We start from the raw sequence: 21576 nt of genomic DNA on the forward strand, positions 1-21576 counted from the left end.
TCATGATTTATCTTTCCTCTTGGAACATAAGACTGGCCATATGGGGTCAGATCTAGCATCTTGTCTTTCGACAGTGGCCAGTGCTAGTTGCTTCAGAGACAATGAAGAGAATCTCAGCTTTTGACAGTTGCAGGTTTATGAACAGGCACGCCATGGGGTTGTGTCCCTGACACAGTTTTGGCTAATAGCTACTAATGGACCTATCTCTATGTATTTACATAATTTTTTTAACCCAGTTATACATTTGGATTTGACAAGACTATGAGTTCCATCTAGCTGTGGCCAGTAGGTCAAATCATAGGGCCCCAAGATCTTGCCCCCAATCCAAGACAGCATTTTAGAGCCCCACTGCTCGAAAAATATTAGTCATAGTTGAAAATGTAGGCGCTTTATTTTCCTGGTATGTTTTCTTTAAGGTGAAGGAAATAAGGAAATATGAATACTGGCAGAACAAGATGAAAGAAAATAATATGTTCTTCAAATGTGTGTGTGTCTCTGCATTCCAAAGGTGGGTATGCTTGCATCCCATGCACCGGAGGGAGAACAAGTTTGTAGAAGTGTCTACCAGCATGTGTATTGTGAGTCATCCGCGTGCTTACATCTGAGGCCATGCAGGTTAATGCTGCTCCAGTTCCCTTTTACCACTGCAGACTAGATCCCAAGCACCAATTGCTGTGTCTGTCAGCATACAACCCTACCACTGAGCCATGGTTTCACTATGCCTATGGTCTGCTAACACCTGATGACCCATACGCTTCATCTTACTGACCTCCCTAGAACCTGTACCAGACCATGTGGTTCCTCCATGGGCATCTTACTGGTGATCCCCCTGCCCACGTGCCATGTCCTTCTCAGTTTGACAACCCTGAGGAAGATGACATATAGCCAGTACCATTGGTCTGTACCAAAGCCTCATCATCGCTGGACAAGGCAATGATTCCAGCCTCCCTCTCCCCTCCTAATGACCAGGCAATGTACCATGACTTGTTTCAGCCAGTGTTTGTGACCCTGCTCCTGGATATTCTGTAACTGCTGGGACTGTCCCGCATGGCCCTTCCCATCTGAGTCCATCCTGCAGCTGGAACAGTGGGTTTGGCACACAGCATTCTGTGTCCCTACTCCTAAGTGTGCAGAGAGGAGTTCATCCCATCTCAGGGCATGGACTTCCCTTTCAATCTCACCCCTCAGCTTGCTGATAGTTCATGTGGTAACTGAATACACTCACCACCAACACCTCACGTCCACCAAGATGGACCTGTTGGTTCAGACAGTGTACTCCTCTGTGGGAGTCCAGGTCTGTATCACCAACTATCAGGCCCTGTAGGCAAAATGCAACTTTCTCCCCTTCTGCAAGCTTTCGGCGTTCCTGGCTCTGTTGCTATAAGACAAGCAGCAAGAATTCTGGATACTACTGGACACAAATTCACTGCCTGGAGGTGAACCTCAAGGCAGTTGGCTATGTCACAGATACTGCATCATGCTCTCTGAGTGGTGATGTATTCCAAGGCCCCTGTCTCTAGTTGTCTAGGTTCCCTAAGGATGTCCATACCACTTATGAGGATCTGCTCTTTGCTAAACAGAAACTTTACTGTCAATAGATATGACTGCCTACCATCACTGAAGAATTCTTCTGCCACTCTGTAGTTGCTCAACATTTACACCTCATCCCACGTACAACAGAGGCCATCCTTTTGCCTATACCCCCACCCCACTTTCAAAGACAGCAGGAGCTGTCCCACCATCACTGGTGCACACTGTGGTCTTGCTACTCCACCACTACCACTTCTGCTTCATCAACCTCTTGCAGCATCAATCTAAGCAGCAGTTTTTATTCCTCAATAGAGAACTAAGTCCCTGCTCCTATTGCTTCCATTGTGCTCTGCATTATCTTTGGGAGCCATCTTTGCCCACAAATAGGATAAGATCACCACGGATTGCTGTGTGCACCACATCATTCACTGGGGTGCTCTGTAGAATTCCTCTTGTCCCCCCATTGTGGCCCTGTCCAGCATGGCCGTGAAGATCCCTCCCATGAATTGCTTCTTCAAGAGGAAGCAGGCACCCTTCCATAGAGCAAGTCCCACTGCATTACTAGGACTGTGGTTGCTATTCTTCATATTTCCTTATTCTGAAAAAGGGAAGTGGCCACTACCCGATCTCAGATCTCCAATTAATCAACAGGTTTATATGGAAATTCCTGTTTTGGATGTTCAGCCCCCCTTTCTAATTCCATCCCTCTCCCAGGGAGTCTAGTTAGAGGCTTTCACCAGAAAAGATGCATATTTCCACGTTGACATTCATCCAATTCCCTGAAGAGTTTGCTATTTTAATCCTCCTAATCACTGTGTAAAAGATCTTCAAGTGGCTGTCTTGTCACAAACCAATTCTACCAGCTAGATATACAGAGAAGCATTGGAATTAGAGTTCATCCGCAAATTCAATTTTCATGCTAATGGACTCAATTGTGATGAAGAGTGGTTGGGACACTATCAATTTAACAGTCATTGAAGGTGCAAACAGCTCTTTGTGTAGATTCCTATGTCAGGATGGATACTATCAATTGACTTGGATTCTTATCTGCTTCGTTTTAACTACCCAATCTTCAGATACTTACTGATTCCCTCTACCTTCCTGATTTTCTATACCCTCTGCTCCCTGTCCCCCTCTCCTTCCCCTTCTATCCTATTTATTTTGGGTCTGTGCATCCTAAACTCAAAACTCCGGTCATCTGAAGAAGTGGGTTGTGCCCACGAAAGTTCATGATACCATCTACATGGTTTTTTAGTCTATAAAGTGCTACCAGATCATTTGTTGTTGGTTTATTTTTCTGTACAGACTAATTTGTCTACTCCCTGAAGCTGCTGTTATATGGTTGGTGTTTCCCACCTATCTGTTCCCTGTGCTCCTCTTTGGTATAGCCATTGCTTCTTGGGTATACACAAAGTCTTTGCCATCATTGCAGCCCATGTGCAGTGACTTGGCCACTCTGTGTTTCCTGACCTAGATAAGATATCTGCTTCTTGTGATGACATGCAACCACTTCCCCTCAGCAATCTAGGCCTTTTGGAATCTTCTCTATGATCAGGGCATTAGTATCATCAACAAGGAAAAATCAGTCCTTGTACCTACTCAGTTGGTCACCTTTATGGGGATGCACCTGAACACTCTTGTGACCTGGGCTTCCTTCTCAGTGAACCAACTTACTGCTTTCATTTCTATCATTACAGCTTTACACTGCAGATGGTTTGTACCTGCCAGTGGTTTTCTCTTTTTGGACCCATAGTGGCCTGCACCTTCACTAAAGTGCTGAAGAGTAGGTAATTACTCCTGCACCCTCTGAAGTCAATGACAAAGCTACCATTGACTTCAGTGGTTTACAATTTTGCCCTAAATATTTTAAGAAAAAATTAGATTGTTTAATCTTTTCGGCTGAAATAATATTTTAGCCTTTTCATAGAATCATAGAATACTAGAACTGAAAGCGATGTCAAAGGGTTTATCAAGTCCAGTCCCCTCCACTTGTGGCAGGACCAAGCACCATCTAGATCAGGGGTGGGCAAATACTGGCCCGTGGGTTGGATCTGGTTTGTCAGCATTAGCTAGAGTCAGCACTTCTATATTTGTCTGCTCCTCCAGAGGGATAGGTGATTGCAGCTCCTGTCGGCTGTTGATCACCATTCCCGACCAATGGGAGCTGCAATCGCCTGAACCTATGGAGGCACAGGTAAATATATCAGTGGCAGCCTGCCAGGGGCTAACTCTGGTGAATCGTTTTATTGCCACCCCTGAGCTAGATCATCCCTGAGAGATGTTTGTCTAATCTGGTCTTTAAAAAATTCTAATGATGAAGATTCCACAACCAGTGCTTAGCCATCCTGACAGTTAGGAAGTTTTTTCTAATGTCCAACCTAAATCTCCCTTGCTGCAATTTAAGCCCTTTGCTTTTTGTCCTAGCCTCAGAAGTTAAGGAGAATATTTTTTCTCTCTCCTTCTTGTCAATATTATTTTAGGTACTTGAAAGCTGTTATGTTGCCTCTCAGTCTTCTCTTTTCCAAACTAAACAAACCCACTTTTCAGTCATCCCTCATCGGTCACATTTTCTATGCCTTTAATAATTTTTGTTGGTCTTCTCTGGACCTTCTCCAATTTCTCCACATCTTTCCTGAAATTTCTCCACATCCTTCCTGTGCCCGGAACAGGACAATACTCCAGCTGAGGTCTAATCAGTACAGAGTAGAGCAGAAGAATTACTTTGTGTATTGCTTACAATACTTCTGTTAATGCATCCCAGAATGATGTTTGCATTTTTTTCAATAGCATCACACTGTTGACTTGTATTTAGCTTTTGGTCCACTATGACCCCTAAATCCCTTTCTGAAGTACTACTTCCTAGATAGTCATGTCCCATGTTGCATATGTGAAACTGATTTTTCCTTGCTACGTGGAGTATTTTTCTTTCCCTCAAATGAGTTCTGTTTGTTTCAGCCCAAATTCTCATTGATGATAAGGCTGTTTTTATAGCTCTCTGAAAATATATCTTTCAGAGTGCAAGAGGAACATATTTTAGATATGTTGCTAAATATTTACTTTCAAAACCCACATAGAGCTCGTTTAGGTGTCAGAGAATCTGGATTGAGAGAAACAGAAAAATCTGGCTGTTGGTAGAAACTAAGTTGGAGTGAATAAAATAGAAGAGTTGGCCTCTGGGAAATACAGTTTGGAAAGGAGTAGAAAAAAGAAACCAGGAATGTGTCAGAGGTTAAAATGGCAATGAGGAGTTGAGCTTCTACAAAGCATAGCAATGGATATAATACATCTGCAATAACATTTAAAAATAATTAGTTGCATAGTAGAGCAGGGATAATTGCCACAGTTTCAAATGTTTTTAATGCGTTCTCTGACGATGTGAATATTCTGTGAGAATTTTCATGTGTGCTGGTTTCACTAAGTACATCTGTAGATACATAGATATTTTATACCGTTATGGGCAGAAGCATGTTAGTTATGATACAGAACTAATATAAAAACACGGTTCTTGCCTTGAATATGCATTCTGATTTTGGACATGATCTGAAGTGTGTTAATGACAAATGGAAGAACAACAAAGGTCTTAGCCATGTCACCATGTGGCCAGCCTATTGAAATATATACACATCTAGATGATTTAAATGAAAATTGAGAGAATGGTGGGGGAGAAAACCACAAGAGGCTCAAGTTAAGAGTTATACTAAAAGATCTCTTTAATATGGAATTACTGTTTCAAATTCCAGTGCCTACAGCCATAATTTAATCCATGGATGAGAGTCCTGCATAAAAATAATTATGTCAAATTAATCTAAGAGTATTATGCATTATGTGATTCCATAAAGAGCTTTACTTTTGGGATTGTAGCTCAGTTCAATTTAAGGGAAATTAATGTGGTGTTGTCTACACTCCAAGGCTGAATTGTTGTGTGATCTGATTTTTGTATGCAACAGGAGAAATATCTTCCATTATTCTATTATGAATCTTTTCCCCTTTACCATGCTGGAACTGTGGTGTGTGCAGCACCAATAGACTGCAAAAAACTCTTTTCCCAGTGGGCTGTCTACTTCTACTTATTCCCAGCAGCTAAGCCATAAAACCTAGCTAAAAATACACCACAGACTTTTCTAATATTCGATTTTCATGTAAGCTCTAGGTGTCACGGGGATGTTATGATAATGAATAAAGGGGTAAGGCCATAAGCTTGGTACTAAAATGTGGTCTAAACTATAAAAATGGCAACTACTTCTGTAGCTAATTTCAAATTATGTTTTACATTATATAGCCCCTTTCATCCATCAGCGGAACCCAGAGCAATTTGTAAGCTATATACCAAAAAAAAGTCAATTGAGGTAAAAATGCTCCAAACAGCTGTAAAGATGTATGTGTGCTTCATAGAGGGCTGGCAGATAGCAGAAGCAGAACTGTCTGTACACTTTCTATAATCCCCAGGGAGAAACTTCCATAGAATTTCTTTTAAGCTCTCTGTGGGGGAGTCTCTGTGGGAGGGCCAGTGTTGTGTTAGATCAGTGGCCAGTGGTTCAGTATACTGCACCCAGCCAGAGGGCAAAATCCATATTAGAGGGAAAATCATTACCAGCTTTCTGTTTTAGGTTCTTTGTTGTGGTCCAACAGCACCAGGAGCCTGTCTGCCTGATGTGGAGAATGCTGTTCCCCAGAGTAAGATATTGTTCATGTTCAATAAAACCCTTTATATAGGCTCTGATTTTTTTTTCCCACGATTTGGCCGCAAGAGATTAAATACCGTATGTAGTTGAATGTATGGAATTTAAGTCAATAAATTATGATTATCCAAACGGGAATCCAGTCAGGATACTTCAGCTCTTTCAAGTGGTTGTGATATAGTATCTGGAAAATATTAAAACTTCAAAACTATTTTACCTTTCTCCCAAGCCGTGTATGTGGTAATGGTCAGAGGAAAAAAGAGAAAATATGTTAATTCAAAATATTTTAATTTTTATTTTCATCTACAGTTCAGTCTCTTTTTTCCTCTGACGATTACCACATACACGGCAGTCTCAGTATGAAGATGAATAAAACAAGATGTGTGTATCACCATTGGATAAAAGGAAGCCTTTTAACAAGACTTTGTTTTTACAGATAAATTGTATTATGACTAATTGTTACAGCTATAGCCATTGTGGAATGGTGGCCCTACTCCTGGGTTCTGATAAGGCCTGAGTGGGGTCTCTCAAGCAGCCTCAGTCCTGCCTTATTTGCCCTTGGCAGGATTCCAGCTCCAGTCTCCCAGTGACAAAGGTTTTGGGCTAATTCCCCAGGGTCAGCCTGGGCTGTGAAAACTGTCCAGTCCAGCTCTCCAGCTGGCCTCTCAGGCTTCCAGCCGAAGGACGGCCTAACGACCCTGGTCTGGGGCACCTCACTCTCCACCACTTACCTATCTCTGGCAATACTGTTGCTTTCCTTGGTTTGGTTTGCTCTACTGTGTTCTGTTCTCTGCTCACTTTCTGTTCTCTCTGCACTGCAGAGTTTTTGCGCAAAAACTCAGAGCGTCCACACTACAAGTGCATTTTTGCGCAAGAAAAAGTACAGTAGAGCATCAGAAGACAGGCCTTTCTTGCGCAAGAAACACCCATCAGAAAAAGCACAGATGTTCTGATGGCCATTCTGTGGATGTTCTCTTGCTCGGTAACTTTTTGCGGAAGATCTTTGCTGCAAAAAGTTCTTGCACAAGAAACCTGCAGTTCTTGCACAAGAGACCTGCAAATAGCCTCATTCTCTTCTCCCCTTCCTGCCAGGAAGGCATCCTTTTAACAGATTCAGTGGCAGCCTCAGGTGAGATCATCTGGCTCTGCTTAATTTGCAGTAGCCCTGTCTACTTTGCTCCTAATTGCTCAGGGCTTTCTCTCTATCTACTATAGTCCTCCAGCCTTACTGTCACACCATCTTCTGAGTTTATTAGTTACCAGATGAAATACCAGTTGAATGTGTTCTAAACTAAATCTACACTACAATGTTAATTTGAAATAACAAGGTGAGCATCCACACATTAAGCCCATTATTTTGAAATAACAGGCTTGGTTTTCAAAATAACAAACCCTCGTTTCATATGGAACAACACCTATTTTGAAATGGCTATTTTGAAATGGGGTGAGTGGGGACAGGGCAGCTGTCCTTATTTCAAAATAATTGGCCTTCAGGGCTTCTCACATCTGCCCTGGTGGCTTCTTTGTCTCCACCCATCAAAATTCCATAGTTTCCCTTCCCCTGTAGCTTTTAAAGGTGCAGGCAGAGGGCAAAGGCTTGTAGCATCACACCAGTCCTGACACACATTAGGACTCTACTCTTCCTTCTTTGCTGCCAAGGCAAACCCCAGCATTCCACTAAGCCCCCCATGGCTGCAAGGAAACTGGCAGACACCTCTGAAGCCCCTAGCCAGGGCCAAAAGAGGAGGGTACTCTCATGGACTAGTGTGGAGATCCTGGATCTCATTGAGGTCTGGGGGGAGACCAGCAGCCAGGATCTCTGCACCAAGATGCCCAAGGCTAAAGTCTGTGGCCTTCTGGCCACCAGTCTGGTCCAAAAGGGGCACCATCAGACCCAAGACCAGTTCTGGATGAAGGTCAAAGAACTCTGGAAGGCCTACACAAAGGCTAAGGAGCAAAGTTCCCATTTTGGGGTGGCACCTCACATGTGCTGCTACTTCAAGCAGCTGGATGCCATCCTGGGAGGGGACAGGTCACTTCTCTCCCACCTTGTGGAGAACTCTGGCCTGGCTGCACCTATTCTCAGTCTCCACAAGGGTGGGGCTGTGGATGAGGAGGACAATAACAAGGGGGAGGAGGCCACCACTGACACCATGCCCACCAGCCAGGTGCTCATCCCCAACCTGGAGCCAACCCCCCCCACCCCGGATGTCTTCCAGAGTTCAGATGAGGCTGGGGAAGGCACTGTACATGATTTCCTGGCTGAAACTTTCCCTTGAGCCATCCCAGATGTGCACTGCCCCCAATAGGCCTGCTGAATGGTGGTGCATGGTCACTCAAAAGCCCTTGTGAGCTGCTCAGCCTCTGCCCCCCACCTGGCAAGAGTGTCTCCCCCTTGTTCTCACATATGGTATGGAGGACGCAGCAGGCCGCCACCACCTGGGGGATATTCCAGTCACTGAGGTCGAGATGGGTGAGGAGACATCGGAAACTCCCTTTGAGGTGGCTGAAGGTGTCCACCACCATCATGCGGTACCTGCTGAGTCTGGCATTGAACCTTTCCTTGGTGGGATCCAGGTGTCCCATGCAGGCCTTCATCAGCCAGGGGAGCAAAGAGTAGGCTGCATCACCCACAATGCACATAGGCATGTCCATGTCCCTGACTCTCATGGCATGGTTGGGCGGAAAAAGGGCCGGCATACATCCTCAGGAACTCCAGCCTCTTCCAAAAGATGTGGGCATCATGCCTTCCCTGACCACTTGACATTAATATCTGTGAATTAGCCCTGGTGGTCCACGAGGCCTGCCGCACCATGGAAAAGTAGCCCTTCCTGTTTATATAGGAGGAGGCCTGGTGTATGGGGATGTGGGTGCTGTTAATGCTCTCCTAAACACCTGTAGTTAGGGAAGCCCAAGGCAGCAAAGCCAGTGATGATGGGGGGGGGGGGTCTATGTAGCCCAGGATGATGACCCTAAACAGCAGGATGGTTTTGATGTCCCTAACCACTTCTAAAAACATAGGAACGTAGAATCACAGGATTGCCAGAGCCCTCGGGAGTTCCCCTAGTCCAAGCCCCATCCCACAGCAGGAGCAACCCCAACTAACCTATCCCTGGCAGGGCTTTGTGAAGGCGGGGCTGGAAAACCTCCAGGAAGGGAGATTCCATCACCTCCCCCCCCCTTTCCTAGGGAACCCATTCCAGTAGTTCACCACCCTCCTGGGACAATAGCAATATGAGAAATCTTAACTCCATGAACTTAATTTACAAAGATAAATTCAGGATTATTATTCCTAACCTTGAGTCCTATGTTTGCCTCTTCTGTGAGGCAAAGGGAAGGACAAATATAATGGAATGGAAGAATGTCCTCACTCCAAGCCCTCCCCCCCGTCTATGAGCATCAGAATGCATGGCATAGTGCTCTGATGTATGCCCCCCCTCCCATTCCTGGATGTTCATCAGTGCTATTTTCTGATCTATCAATAGAGTGATAGATCACTCTGGTAGCCCAGTGTTCTATGTATTGGGTACATAGCATGCTCCATTTTCTGAATGGCAGATTTGTTTTCCTGGCTTTTCAGCTGAGTATCAATGCTGTTGAAAGGCAACATTCTCCTTTTTCAATGAATGACGTATAAGAGTGGCAGAGGTACTAGAATGCTTTGGTTCTGTTGAGTCAGTAGTAGGTAAGTCACTGAGGTAGCATTAATTTGTGTGGAGTGTGTCCAGAGGATCCCCCTAAGGCTTGCCACTTACTAGTAGCTACTGTGTGCAGATAGGTGCCTGCCACACAGAGTTGCCCCTTCAGTACTACAGATTGGGGGGAATCTCTTGAGAGTTATCCTCTGTTGAGTTATTTCTGGTGCATAGGGTGTATATCAGTCTGTAGGTGAGTGATCCAGGGCTCCCTGTTTCTCTATGTCCAGCACTGCTGGCCAGGGAGGCTGTCTTTCAGAAAGACATTGGAATGATTCTGATAATTGAACTAATGAACCTTACTTGAATGCCATGCAAACTGGCTGAAACATTATATAAGTATATAGAATTATATAATACCCAAACGTTATATTATAAAGACAAAAGACTATGGCATGTATCAAGAAAAATTGTGTCTTCAGTCTATCACAAATCTTCCATCATGTCAACAAAGTTCAACCAACTGGTAAATTTAATTTGGGCATTCAAAAGAGAGAAAGAAAGATCACAACATCCAACCTTTGACAAAGGTATTCTTTAAGTCTTTTAAGGAATCCAAGCAGTTATAGGATGAGAGGTAAAGTTACTGTAAATGATTAAAAATTGACTAAAGGACTGAAAACAAGTTTCTCTAATTGGACTGATGCTTAATATATTTGTTAATTATCTGTAAAAGGGTATGAAGAAGGATAGCCTAATATCTTTGGAAACAGTTATTTAGGTGAGTTATGAGCAGAGAAATAAGGTTCTTGATAGATGTAGTCAGAAATGGTAACATGATGGCAGATGAAATTAAACATTGATAAAGCTAGGTAATGCACATTTGAAGGAAAAACTTGAACTACTTTTATGTTTTACTGGGTTGTGGTGTAGCCTTGTTGGTCCTGGGATATTAGAGAGACAAGGTGGGTGAGGTATCTTCTATTGGAGCATCTTCTGAGAGTGAGAAACAAGCTTGCAAGCTACACAGAGCTCTCTTTCAGATGTAGGAAAGATACTCAGTGTCACAGCTATAGACAAGATCAAACAGACAGTTTAGCATAAATAGTTAGAACTAGAGGACACCTTCTGCCAACTCAATTCATATGTAATACTTGAAAACAATGTTTATGGATTTCCATTATTTTTGGCATTCTTAGTGCATATGGCATTGCAGTAATTCCTTAGAATCAGTATGCAAGAAATAGCAGTAGCAATTCTGCTTTTTTTAGTTTACTATGCACATGCATATTTATAACATAGTCACTGCTGTCAGTCGAGCTGCTGTGTGGATCACTGCAGTTTGAATGTGGAAAATTGCAGTGAAGTTAGAAAGCATTTGCAGAGCACATTATTAAAATATTTCAACTGTGACCCCCATGTTCACTGCACTCCATATTTAATTTACACAATAAAAACTATTTAATTTGACATATGATTTAATATAATTGATTCTCTAACACTGAAGAAATTGTATAGAAGAATTGTTTTCAGCAGCTGGGCTATCTAGCACTCTCTGTAATTATATAATAATTGTTATGGTAAAATATGCTTTTAAATATTTGTGCTTCGGTGCATCTTGTTCACAACTTTAAGGAAAACATCGCATTTTTAAGTGTCTGAGAATAAATATTCATTTTATGTTTTCTCTTTTTCCCCCACTTTGGCTCTGCAGAAATTTATGATGAAGGTAAGTAAGCTAAACATTTATTTATTGTACTTTATGTGACTTTTTGCTATTAACCAATTAATTTTATTTTTAAAAGTAAATATCACACTTTCACTGGACTTTTAAAAGTTTTGGATGTAGAAACCACACTAACGTAACTAAGGCTTTTTTAATGATCATGGATGGTCAGAGGCAAGCACTCTGGGCTATGTAGAGCAATAGTATTTGAAGGGATAACTTTAACAGTGGCAGATAAACTTTCTTACAAATTGTTTGAAAATATTAAAGCAATTGTCTAAAGGGACAAAAAACTTCCCAATTTTGAAAAAATGCAACTTAATGATTTTGAAAAAGATAATGTTTGATTAATTTTATAGCTTTATTCTGTGTATTTATTGACTCTATTCTTTCTTTATATCACCTGTCTTTATGGTTGGCCTATTTCTGCAACTCCCAGTTAGTTGCCATGCAGTCAGTAGGTTTTGGCACATAATAATAAACCTTGAGGCAATAAACAGATAAATGTCCCAGTAAAGAGATAACTGAACATATTGAAAACAGGTGCCACACACTCTGTTTCTGCTGTTCCTGGGATGCTGCCATGATGGTTTTTTGCATCAGCTGGGATGGCAGAGGCCTTCTGTGGTGATGGCATCTGCACTCCTAAGTCATTCGAATAAACACATTCCTGGTCATAGGTGCCCTAATTCTGGAAACCTTTTAGTTCTGGCATAAGGAAGGCTAGGTAAATTCTAAAATATTTTGAAAAGTTCACATGAACCATGAAATAACCTGAATAGTTCTTATTCAGTGATTTATCCAAAATTTGTTGATTTACCCAATTTCAACCCTTTCCTCTAAATGGTAATCTGCTTGCCAACATATTTACATAATTATCCTCTTTGAAATAAAGTACAATTCTATTAAGTAGAATAATTCAATATATAAAGGAATGCACTCCACAACTTTGTCTTGGAATTATAGCATACAGCCTTCCATTCCCACATCTGCTACTTTAGCCTATAGACTGCAATAATGTCTCCACCCTGCATCTGTATAATTGCTGAGTCTTTTTCCTGCTATGTCTCTTGCCCAAATGTCATCCTCCAAACCAGAGAGGGACAACCAAGGCAAGTGAGTTGGCTGAATGAGTGGTCCTCCTTAACCTCAGCCAGCTGCAAGATTTTCATATCCAACATGGTCTCCTGGGAGACGGTAGTTTTTCTAACTGCATTTGTATATCTAGAATTGGCGAGGTGCACCAATGAATCATAGTAGCACTTTGATGGGATGCAGAGAGAGTGCATAGCTCTCAGTCAGTGTTGTGTGCAATCACTATGCAACTCACTTCATATGCCCTCGCTTTACGTGGTTTCAATTTAGTAATAGTGGTAGGAAAAAAATGATATGGATGGAAACCCGGGGAATCTGGCAACCCTGCACGTGGGCAATGGTAAACAAAATGTTACAGAGGTGTTTTCTGGGTGGGAGCTTTGCACCAACTGAATGATGATGGTGGATGAAAGAAGGGAGGCAGTCTAATCTAGGTAAGCAGTGTTATTTCCAAAGCTGAGTTTAAAAACGACAGAAGAATTTACACAACATGAATTGGCCCCACTCTTGTCTCTCTTCATGCATGTGTTTTTATTCTTTATCGTTGTCTCTGCCTCAAGCAGCAAGGTGGATTGCACATTCATTGTATCACAGAAAAATCTCCCTCTTTATCATGTGAAAAATACGTCCTACTTATTTAGCTTTAAAATAGGTGAATAGATTTTTATCTTCCCTGGCTCTTCCTTCTTCCTCTCCCCATCCTAAAATAAGCAACATTGTCCTGTTGGGTAATAAAGAACCAAGGAACAGCGATGCTGTGTCATGATCCATCTAGCCCAACATGCTATGTTCCAATAGTGGCCAATCCCAAATGCTTTAAAGTAACAAACAAAATATGTGATTTGAAATGATCCTTCCTGTGTTATCCATTCCCAGCTTCTGGAGAACAGAGGCTAGGGACACCATTCCTGTCTGTGTTGCGTAATAGCTATTGATGGACCATCCTCTATGAATTTATTAAATTCTTTTTTGATCTTTTTATAGTCTTGGACTTTACAACATCCTCTGGCAAAGAGTTCCATAGGTCGACTATGAGTTGTGCGAAGTACTTCCTTTTGTTTGTTTTAAACTTGCTACCTATTAATTTCATTTGGTGTCTCCCTGAAAGTTCCGAGAGTAAATAACACATAGTTTTTTACTTTCTCTGCACAAGTTGTGGTTTTATAGACCTTTATTATATCCCTATTGTTCATCTGTTTTCTAAGTTCAAAGTTCCAGTGTTTTTAATTTCTCATCTGGAAGCTGTTTCATACCCCCTAATCATTTTTAGTGTCCCCTTCTGTGCCTTTCCTAATTCCACTATATCTGTTTATAGTGGGCATTCAAGATGTGGACATGCCATGCATTTCTGTACAGGCAATATGATATTTTTGTCTCATCTATCCCATTCCTAATGATTCCCAATATTCAGTCAGCTTTTTTGACCTCTGCTGCAAATTGAGTGAATGTTTCAGAAAACTATCCATACTGAGTCCAAGATCTTTTTCTTGAGTGGTAACAGCTAATTTAGACCCCCTTCATTTTATATGTGTAGTTGGGATTGTTTTCCAATGTGCATTACTTTGGATTTATCAACACCTGAATTTCCTCTGCCCTTCTGTTGCTCACTCACCCAGTTTTCTGAGATTCCATTGTAACATTTCACAGTATGCTTTGGAGTTAACTATCTTGAGTAGTTTGGTATCAATCTGCAAATGTTTGCCACCTGACTGTTTACCCTTTCTTCCAGATCATTTATGAATATGTTCAATAGCACTGTTCCTTGTAAAGATCCCTGAGGGACAACATTATGTACCTCTCTCTATCATGAAAACTGACCATTTATTTCTATTCTTTGTTTCCTATCTTTTAACCAGTTAATGGTCAGTGAGAGGACTTCCCTCTTATCCCATGACACCTTATTTTTAAGAGCTGTAGTTGAAGGTCCTTATGAAAAGCTTTCTGAAAATCTAAGTACATTGTACAGTGGTATTCCCCCTTGACCACATGCTTATTGATCCCCTCAAAGAATTCTGCTATACGGGTGAGGCATGATTTTCCTTTACAAAAATAATGTGGACTCTTTCTGAACAAATTGTGAGCATCTGTGTATCTGATAATTCTTTTTCTTATATAATTATACCCAGAATGCCTGTAGATGTTAAAGAATCAGAATTTCTAATGGAAGTGTTCTCAGCCATAATATAAAGATTTCTGTTTTACATGTAAGATTTTAAGTAGAGGTTCAAAATTCTAATTTATAGCTGTCTCGATTGCTTACTGGATCTGTTTTTTCATTCAGAGAAAGGTCTCCATTGCTGGGAAAGTGAACATAAATTTCACTTTGTAAATGTTAACCAAGAGATCAGGTTGTGAATCTTAATGTACTACTAGCTTTATACACATTCTTATTGCTTGCCAGCAGATTGATATTGTTAAAATTTGGATAATATAATATCATATTGGCATAAATGTTTGAGATGATCACTAGTGGTTTTAATCTTTTTACTACAGTTTGTAAAAAGCCACCTTGTTATTATTGAAAAATATGCATACAACTCATTTAGTTAGCTAGATGATGTATTCACATTGGGTTTTTGTTCCCAGGGTTGCCCTTTTCTTGTGCAGTAACTTTTTAATATACATATTCTCTAGGAAGTCTGACTTATTTTTTTTATTAGTCTGCTAGTTAGCTATTATAGCTTACCTGTGCATTTTTGGGGGTTGGTTCCTAGGTATTGCACATATAGCAGGTGTTGATTGACTGCTTGCTGAAGATTCCATAGATACCATGGTACTGGTAAATGCCATCAAAGAGGAAAACACAAAGATTTTAAAACTTGTAGTATATATGTTGATAATTTGGTTTGTCTATTTTGCTGCTGATGATGGTGATATGGTATAGGTAGCAGTGAGAGAGGCAGAGACAATGTTCCAGACTGTTTTGTGTTTTCCTGTTTGTTCCCATTTTTAAAAATGAGAAAGATGGGCTAAGGCAGAGCCCATATATTTTGTAAAACATTAGTGTAACACAATATATTAAAGATCTCTGTGTCCTTTGTACGTTCTGAGAAAGTCATCAACACATAGTTTGACTTCAACCACTGAATCCAATTCACTACTTTAATTTGTTCTCTGTTCTTTTTGTGTAGGCTTCAAGTTCCCCTGATAAGAACATAAAAATGGCCATATTGGGTCAGAATAAAGGTCCATCTAGCCCAGTATCCTGTATTCTGACAGTGGCCAATGCCAGGTGCCCCAGAGGGAATGAGCAGAACAGGTCATCCATTCCCAGCCTCTGACAAACAGGCTAGGGATACCATTCCTTCCTGTTCTAGCTAATAGCTCTGTTGGAACCCTGTTATAGTCTTGGACTTCACAACATCCTCTGACAAGGAGTTCCAAAGTTTGTGCATTGTGTGAAGAAGTACTTCCTTTTTTGCTTGTTTATACCTGCTACTATTTTCATTTGGTGACCCCTTGTTTTTATGTTATAGGGAGGAATAAATAAGTTATTTATGCATTCTTATCACACCAGTCATGATTTTATAGATCTCTATCATATCCTCCCTTAGTTATCTCTTTTCCCCAAGCTGAAAAGTCCCGGTCTTCTTAATCTTGCCTCATAAAGCAGCCAATCCATACCCCCTAATAATTTTTGTTGCATTTTTCTGAACTTTTTCCAATGTCGAGATATCTTTTTTAGATGAGATGAGCACATCTGCATGCAGTATTCATGATGAATGTATATAGAGGCATGAATTTATATACAGATATTCTCTGTCTTATTCTCTATCCTTTTCTTAAGGATTCCTAACATTCTGTTTGTTTTTTTGACTGCTGCTGCTGTTGAATGGATGTTTTCTGAGAATTATCAACAATGACTCCAAGATCTCTTTTCAGTAGTTACAGCAAATGTAGTCCCCATCCTTTTATACATATAGTTGTGATGTTTTCCAATATGCATTACTCTGCATTTATCAACATTAAAATTCATCGGCCGTTTTGTTGTCTAGTCACCTAGTTTTGTGAAATCATTTTGAAGTGCTTCACTGTTTGCTTTAGACTTAACTATCTTGAGCAGTTCAGTATTATCTGCAAATTTTGCCACCTCACTGTTAACCCTTTCTTCCAGATCATTTATGAATACAGGCAGTCCCCGGGTTACATGGATCCGATTTACATTGGATCCCTACTTACAAACGGGGTGAAGCAACCCGCACTAGCTGCTTCCCCCCAGCAGACCAGGGAGACGCGAAGCTAGCGCCCTCCCCCCAGCAGACCAGGGAGACGCGGAGCGGTTTTTCTCAGCAGACACCTCAGCTTGAGAATAAAGGACTGAGGGAAGTGAGGTGTGGGAGAATAAAACCTAGCTCTGGAGAAATATTTGGCTAGAATTTCCCCTACAATATGTACCAGTTCCGACTTACAAACAAATTCAACTTAAGAACAAACCTACAGTGCCTATCTTGTATGTAACCTGGGGACTGCCTGTATATTGAATAGGATTGGTCCCAGTATTGACATCTGGAGGACACCACTAGTTATGTTCCTTCATTCAGAAAACGGGCCATTTATTCTTACCCTTTGTTTCATATCTTTTAACCAGTTGTCAATCCCTGAGAGGACCTTCCCTCTTATCCTGTGACAGATTATTTTGCTTAAGAGCCTTTGGTGAGGGACCTTGTTAAAGGCTTTCTGGAAATCTAAATACACTATAGCCACTGGATCCCCTTGTCCATGTGCTTGTTGACTCCTTCAAAGAATTCTAGTAGATTGGTAAGGCATGATTTCCCTTTACAGAAACCATGTTGACTTCCTCCAGCAAACTATGCTCATCTATGTGTCTGACAATTCTGTTCTTTATTACAGTTTCAACCAGTTTGCCTGCTACTGAAGTTAGACTTACCAGCCTAGAATTGTCAGGGTCATCTCTAGAGCCCTTTTTGATGATGCTGGTGATGTAATAGTCTAGTGATGTAGTCAAGTGATTGCTAGTTCAGATAATGATTTACCTAGGTCACAGATTATGAGAGACAATTTGCAGACTGACTTCTAAATGTCTATTCAAGAGATGGACACTTGAAGATTTCCAACAACTACATTTATTATTGCAGCTCATTTTGGAGACTTAGATTACTGACCTGCAACCTTCAATGCACCTGAACCGAAGATACTGAAGCATTATTTCATGTTGGCAAAGTACCAGCTTATGGTACACTCATCACTTCCTCATCCAACAACCACTTAAGATCAAACACTTTTATTCATCTGTTGATTTCAAAAGTTTTGTCTACCTGCTGTATGGCCTTTTGCATTTCCAACAGCTAACAGCTAAAACTGTTTACAAAATAAGTTAAAGCAAATAACCTTCCATCTTAGTTGAAGACTAGATCAGTTTTCGGTAGAGATGAGCCTGGAAGCACTCGTACTTAGAATGGGGAGTGATCGCTGTTTCAAATTAATACCTACATGTTTGATTCCTCTTTCTATGGACTGAACAAAAATCCCACACCCTGATTGGGGTGACTGCTTATGAGGGATGTAGGTTTGATTAGGAAAGTCAATTGTGAATTGTGTTGTAGGTTTGGGTGTAGTTTTTTGGGAGGTTTAATGCTGGTTTTATTTTAGTTGTGTTTATTAAATGATGTCACAGGTGCTTAGAAAAGAAAACTGCCTATTTCTATTAGTAATAACTTTAAACTGCCACATGTGCCTTTCAAAAATCTCCTTTTTCTAGACTGATTCTCTAAATAAGTAGGTGGAGCATAGATTAGCTAAGCATGGAAAGCTTCTCTCCAGCAACATTTTTTCACATTTGTTGTGTTTATTGAAAGCCTCTATTCCCTCTGTAACATGAAATAGTACTTCTGCAATCTCTCTTTGTATTATTTTGCTAACGAGCTAAATGTTTTTATTCTGAATGGAATAAAACTGGGCAACAACAGCTACTGAAGGTTAAAGAGCAAGATCTCACCAAACTTCGACTTGCAAGAATTGCGTAATGTTGTCATTGTAGTAGCTCTTATGGCTTTAAAGTAGTTTCTGTTCACTCTGTATGGAGAAAAAGGTAATCAAACCAACTACAACCATAATTCCCACAATAAATTCACATATATATGATGGAATGGCTAGCTTTGCCAGCATCAGCACTTGACAGGTATTAATAGCCTCCCATTAAAAAAAAAAAGTAGTCAGCAATGTTCTTGTGCATAAATCCCTATTTACTGTATTCATCATCATTTTGTTTTCACATGTGGCAGTTTTTAAGCCCATCTTAGCATTTTAAGTCTATGATAGTAATAAGTTACGATAGTCTTAAGGGCCACATTTGCTTTGAAAATAATGCAGTGTTTCATTATGAGAGGAATACTGCATTTTAATACAACATTATTACATATTGTGTTAAAGATTATAGGTATCGGATTAAAAATATAAGAATAGTTATAATTAAAAACTGACATTTGAAACAGTTACCACTTTGTGGTGTTTTTTCTGAAAAAATCAAAGGTATGTTTAACCATTCTATCTTTCCTTAATAACTGATCTTACTTAAAAGTTAGGTCTTAGAAATGTTAGGCTGACATGTGTCGCATTTGTGGATTTTTCAATGTTTAATGTAGATCATGGGGCCTATATTTTAGAAGATTCTAATGCAGAATAGTATGTGACATAACTTATTCAATTTTTAACTCCATTTAGAGCTTCACAACATTTTCCCTTAGAATACAAATAATTGTGCTTGCCATTTCCCATAAGTCCCTTCTAATCAGATATCCATCATAAAATGAGTTTTTGCAACTGCAGAAAGCTTTTAACTTGTTCTTAAAAACTCAGAGCGGGAAAGTCCAACTTGTAGTAGCAATGTGGTCATGTGCTTGCACTGACGTAGTAACACTGGTGCAAGAAGCCCTCCCATCGTTATCCCATACTGCACCACTAAATGAAGAATTGATCTTGCAATTCCATCTACCTTTGCAATAGTCTCTAGTGTAACAGGATTGGCTTTCCTATTGAACAACAGGCACAACAACTGCATTCCTTTGTCCCTTATCCACATGGGTAGTGAAGAACTCGAATTAGGGCAGGCAACACATGCTTTCTGGGATATAATAAAAAAAATTATGGGTGTTTGATCTCTACTCTCATTTCCTTAGATTTCAGTTGTATCATACATTATGTGTGTCTCTAGGTATTTATATATGAAATTAAGACTGAGAGAGAAACCATGACTTGGGCTTTATTTTAACAAGAATTTATGATCTTTGGTCTCCCATACATGTCACTGAGTGAGAATTCTCCTTGAGTTTTTACAAATGTGCTTTTATATTTACCCCGTGTAGTGAACTTATTTTATTGAAAAGAGAGGATATTGTTTGATTTAAAAACCGAAACAAAAAACTTGATATTAAGATATGTGCCATGATTCATGGGTCTTCCTTAAAACATGTAAATTATTATTTTTGAATTGTTTCTCCTGACAAAGTATGACTTAATGATATGTTTGATTGTGGTAAGTAAAACTTAGGAAAGGCAAATTGATATTTTAGAATAAATTGTGAGTTTTCACCATAGTAGTTCAGTGAGAGTGATAGCAATGGTGAAATTCAAATTATCAATGAGGCATGTTGTTGCTGCTAGTTCATTTTTTAATAAGCCTCAGTACATTTTTTTTTTATTTTGAAGCTCCCATCAATTAAAAAATCATGCTACCTTGATGGAAGAAAAGCAGGAAATACTGTAGATGGGAAATAAAATACTTGGGCTTTTCAAATAGGGGTACTCTTGTATCCAAGGCTAAGATATATCTGATCATTATATAAAACCATTGTAGCTATAGACTTAAAAACATATTTACATATGGATGATTTACATATGGATGCACTGTAATGAAGCCCACTCTATTAAAAAGTGACCAGTGCTGTAAAAAAATTATTAGTTTTTGTTGACAAGAAGAGAGTATTCTGATTCTGTATAAAATGCATCTCAGTGTTGTAAAAACACCGTTTCTGTAGTGTCCTTCTATTAAAGTGGATGTTATTACTTGGTTAGCTTCATTTTCCTCAATACAGTATGCACTCCGGTTGGCATATTCAAGAGTAGTGTACCCAATTTTGGATGCCACTTGAGATACTTTGGGCCTGATTTCTGGCCATTCTGAGCCTCCACATACCTTGTTGACTTTTAGGTGGAGTTTCTGGGTACTCAGTGCTTCTGAAAAACCTGCTCATGTGTCTCAGGATAGGCATGCAAAATTGGGCAATTTTGAGCATTTTGTCCTACTGTCCTATCATACAATACAAATAGCCTCAGATGTTTTTGAACACCAGAAGGCAAGCACCTGTGAATTTGGACATACTAAATGCAGGTCAAGAAGTGTGATTATATTGATTGGGGAATGGGGGAAATATTTCAAGAGTCTGAGGTTTGGAGAGGAACTGTGGATTTGGGACCCCAGCACTGCATTGGCCATTCCCTTCCTTATTTCCATATGCAAGGTAACATAATACACACCAAGGCTACTTCACTTCTGAGGCCTGCAGAGTAGATTCCCTACCATTTTCAGCTTAAGGGGAAAGAGGTTATCTTCCTGAAGACTGCTATGAAGACTCTGTGTTGAGTTTCATGGCTGGATGTAAAGTCCATACCTTGCACTTATCAGTCAAACAAGATGTGTTATGAAATATCAGTTAATTCAGAAATCACCTGTCCAAGTCTTTTCTGAGAAGTGTGCAGCTGAAGTAATGTATTCAGATTAACATTTCCCTATGTTAAGTAGCAGCAAAGTTTGCATATCTGGATTATACAACTGAAGAGAACACATTGACAATAGTAACTACTCTGAAATCATTGATCTTCATCTGTATAACCCCCTCCCCCCCCCCCCCCCCCGATTTAATAGCATGGAGGAGATACCTTTTTATGGTTTGAG

General features: G+C 40.2%; 1 protein-coding gene across 1 annotated transcript in view; it reads left to right on the forward strand.

Moving 5' to 3' along the window:
* RYR2 (ryanodine receptor 2) overlaps window positions 1-21576 on the forward strand; it is a 646972-nt gene that overhangs the window by 232742 nt on the left and 392654 nt on the right. Inside the window, exon 5 of the mRNA XM_089777369.1 lies at window positions 11559-11573. Within this exon, the coding sequence (XP_089633495.1) occupies window positions 11559-11573 (15 nt within the window). The remainder of the gene's footprint in view (window positions 1-11558; window positions 11574-21576) is intronic.

This window comes from Pelodiscus sinensis, chromosome 3 (assembly GCF_052426305.1).
Source record: "Pelodiscus sinensis isolate ZL-2025 chromosome 3, ASM5242630v1, whole genome shotgun sequence".
NCBI classification, from domain to species: domain Eukaryota; kingdom Metazoa; phylum Chordata; order Testudines; family Trionychidae; genus Pelodiscus; species Pelodiscus sinensis.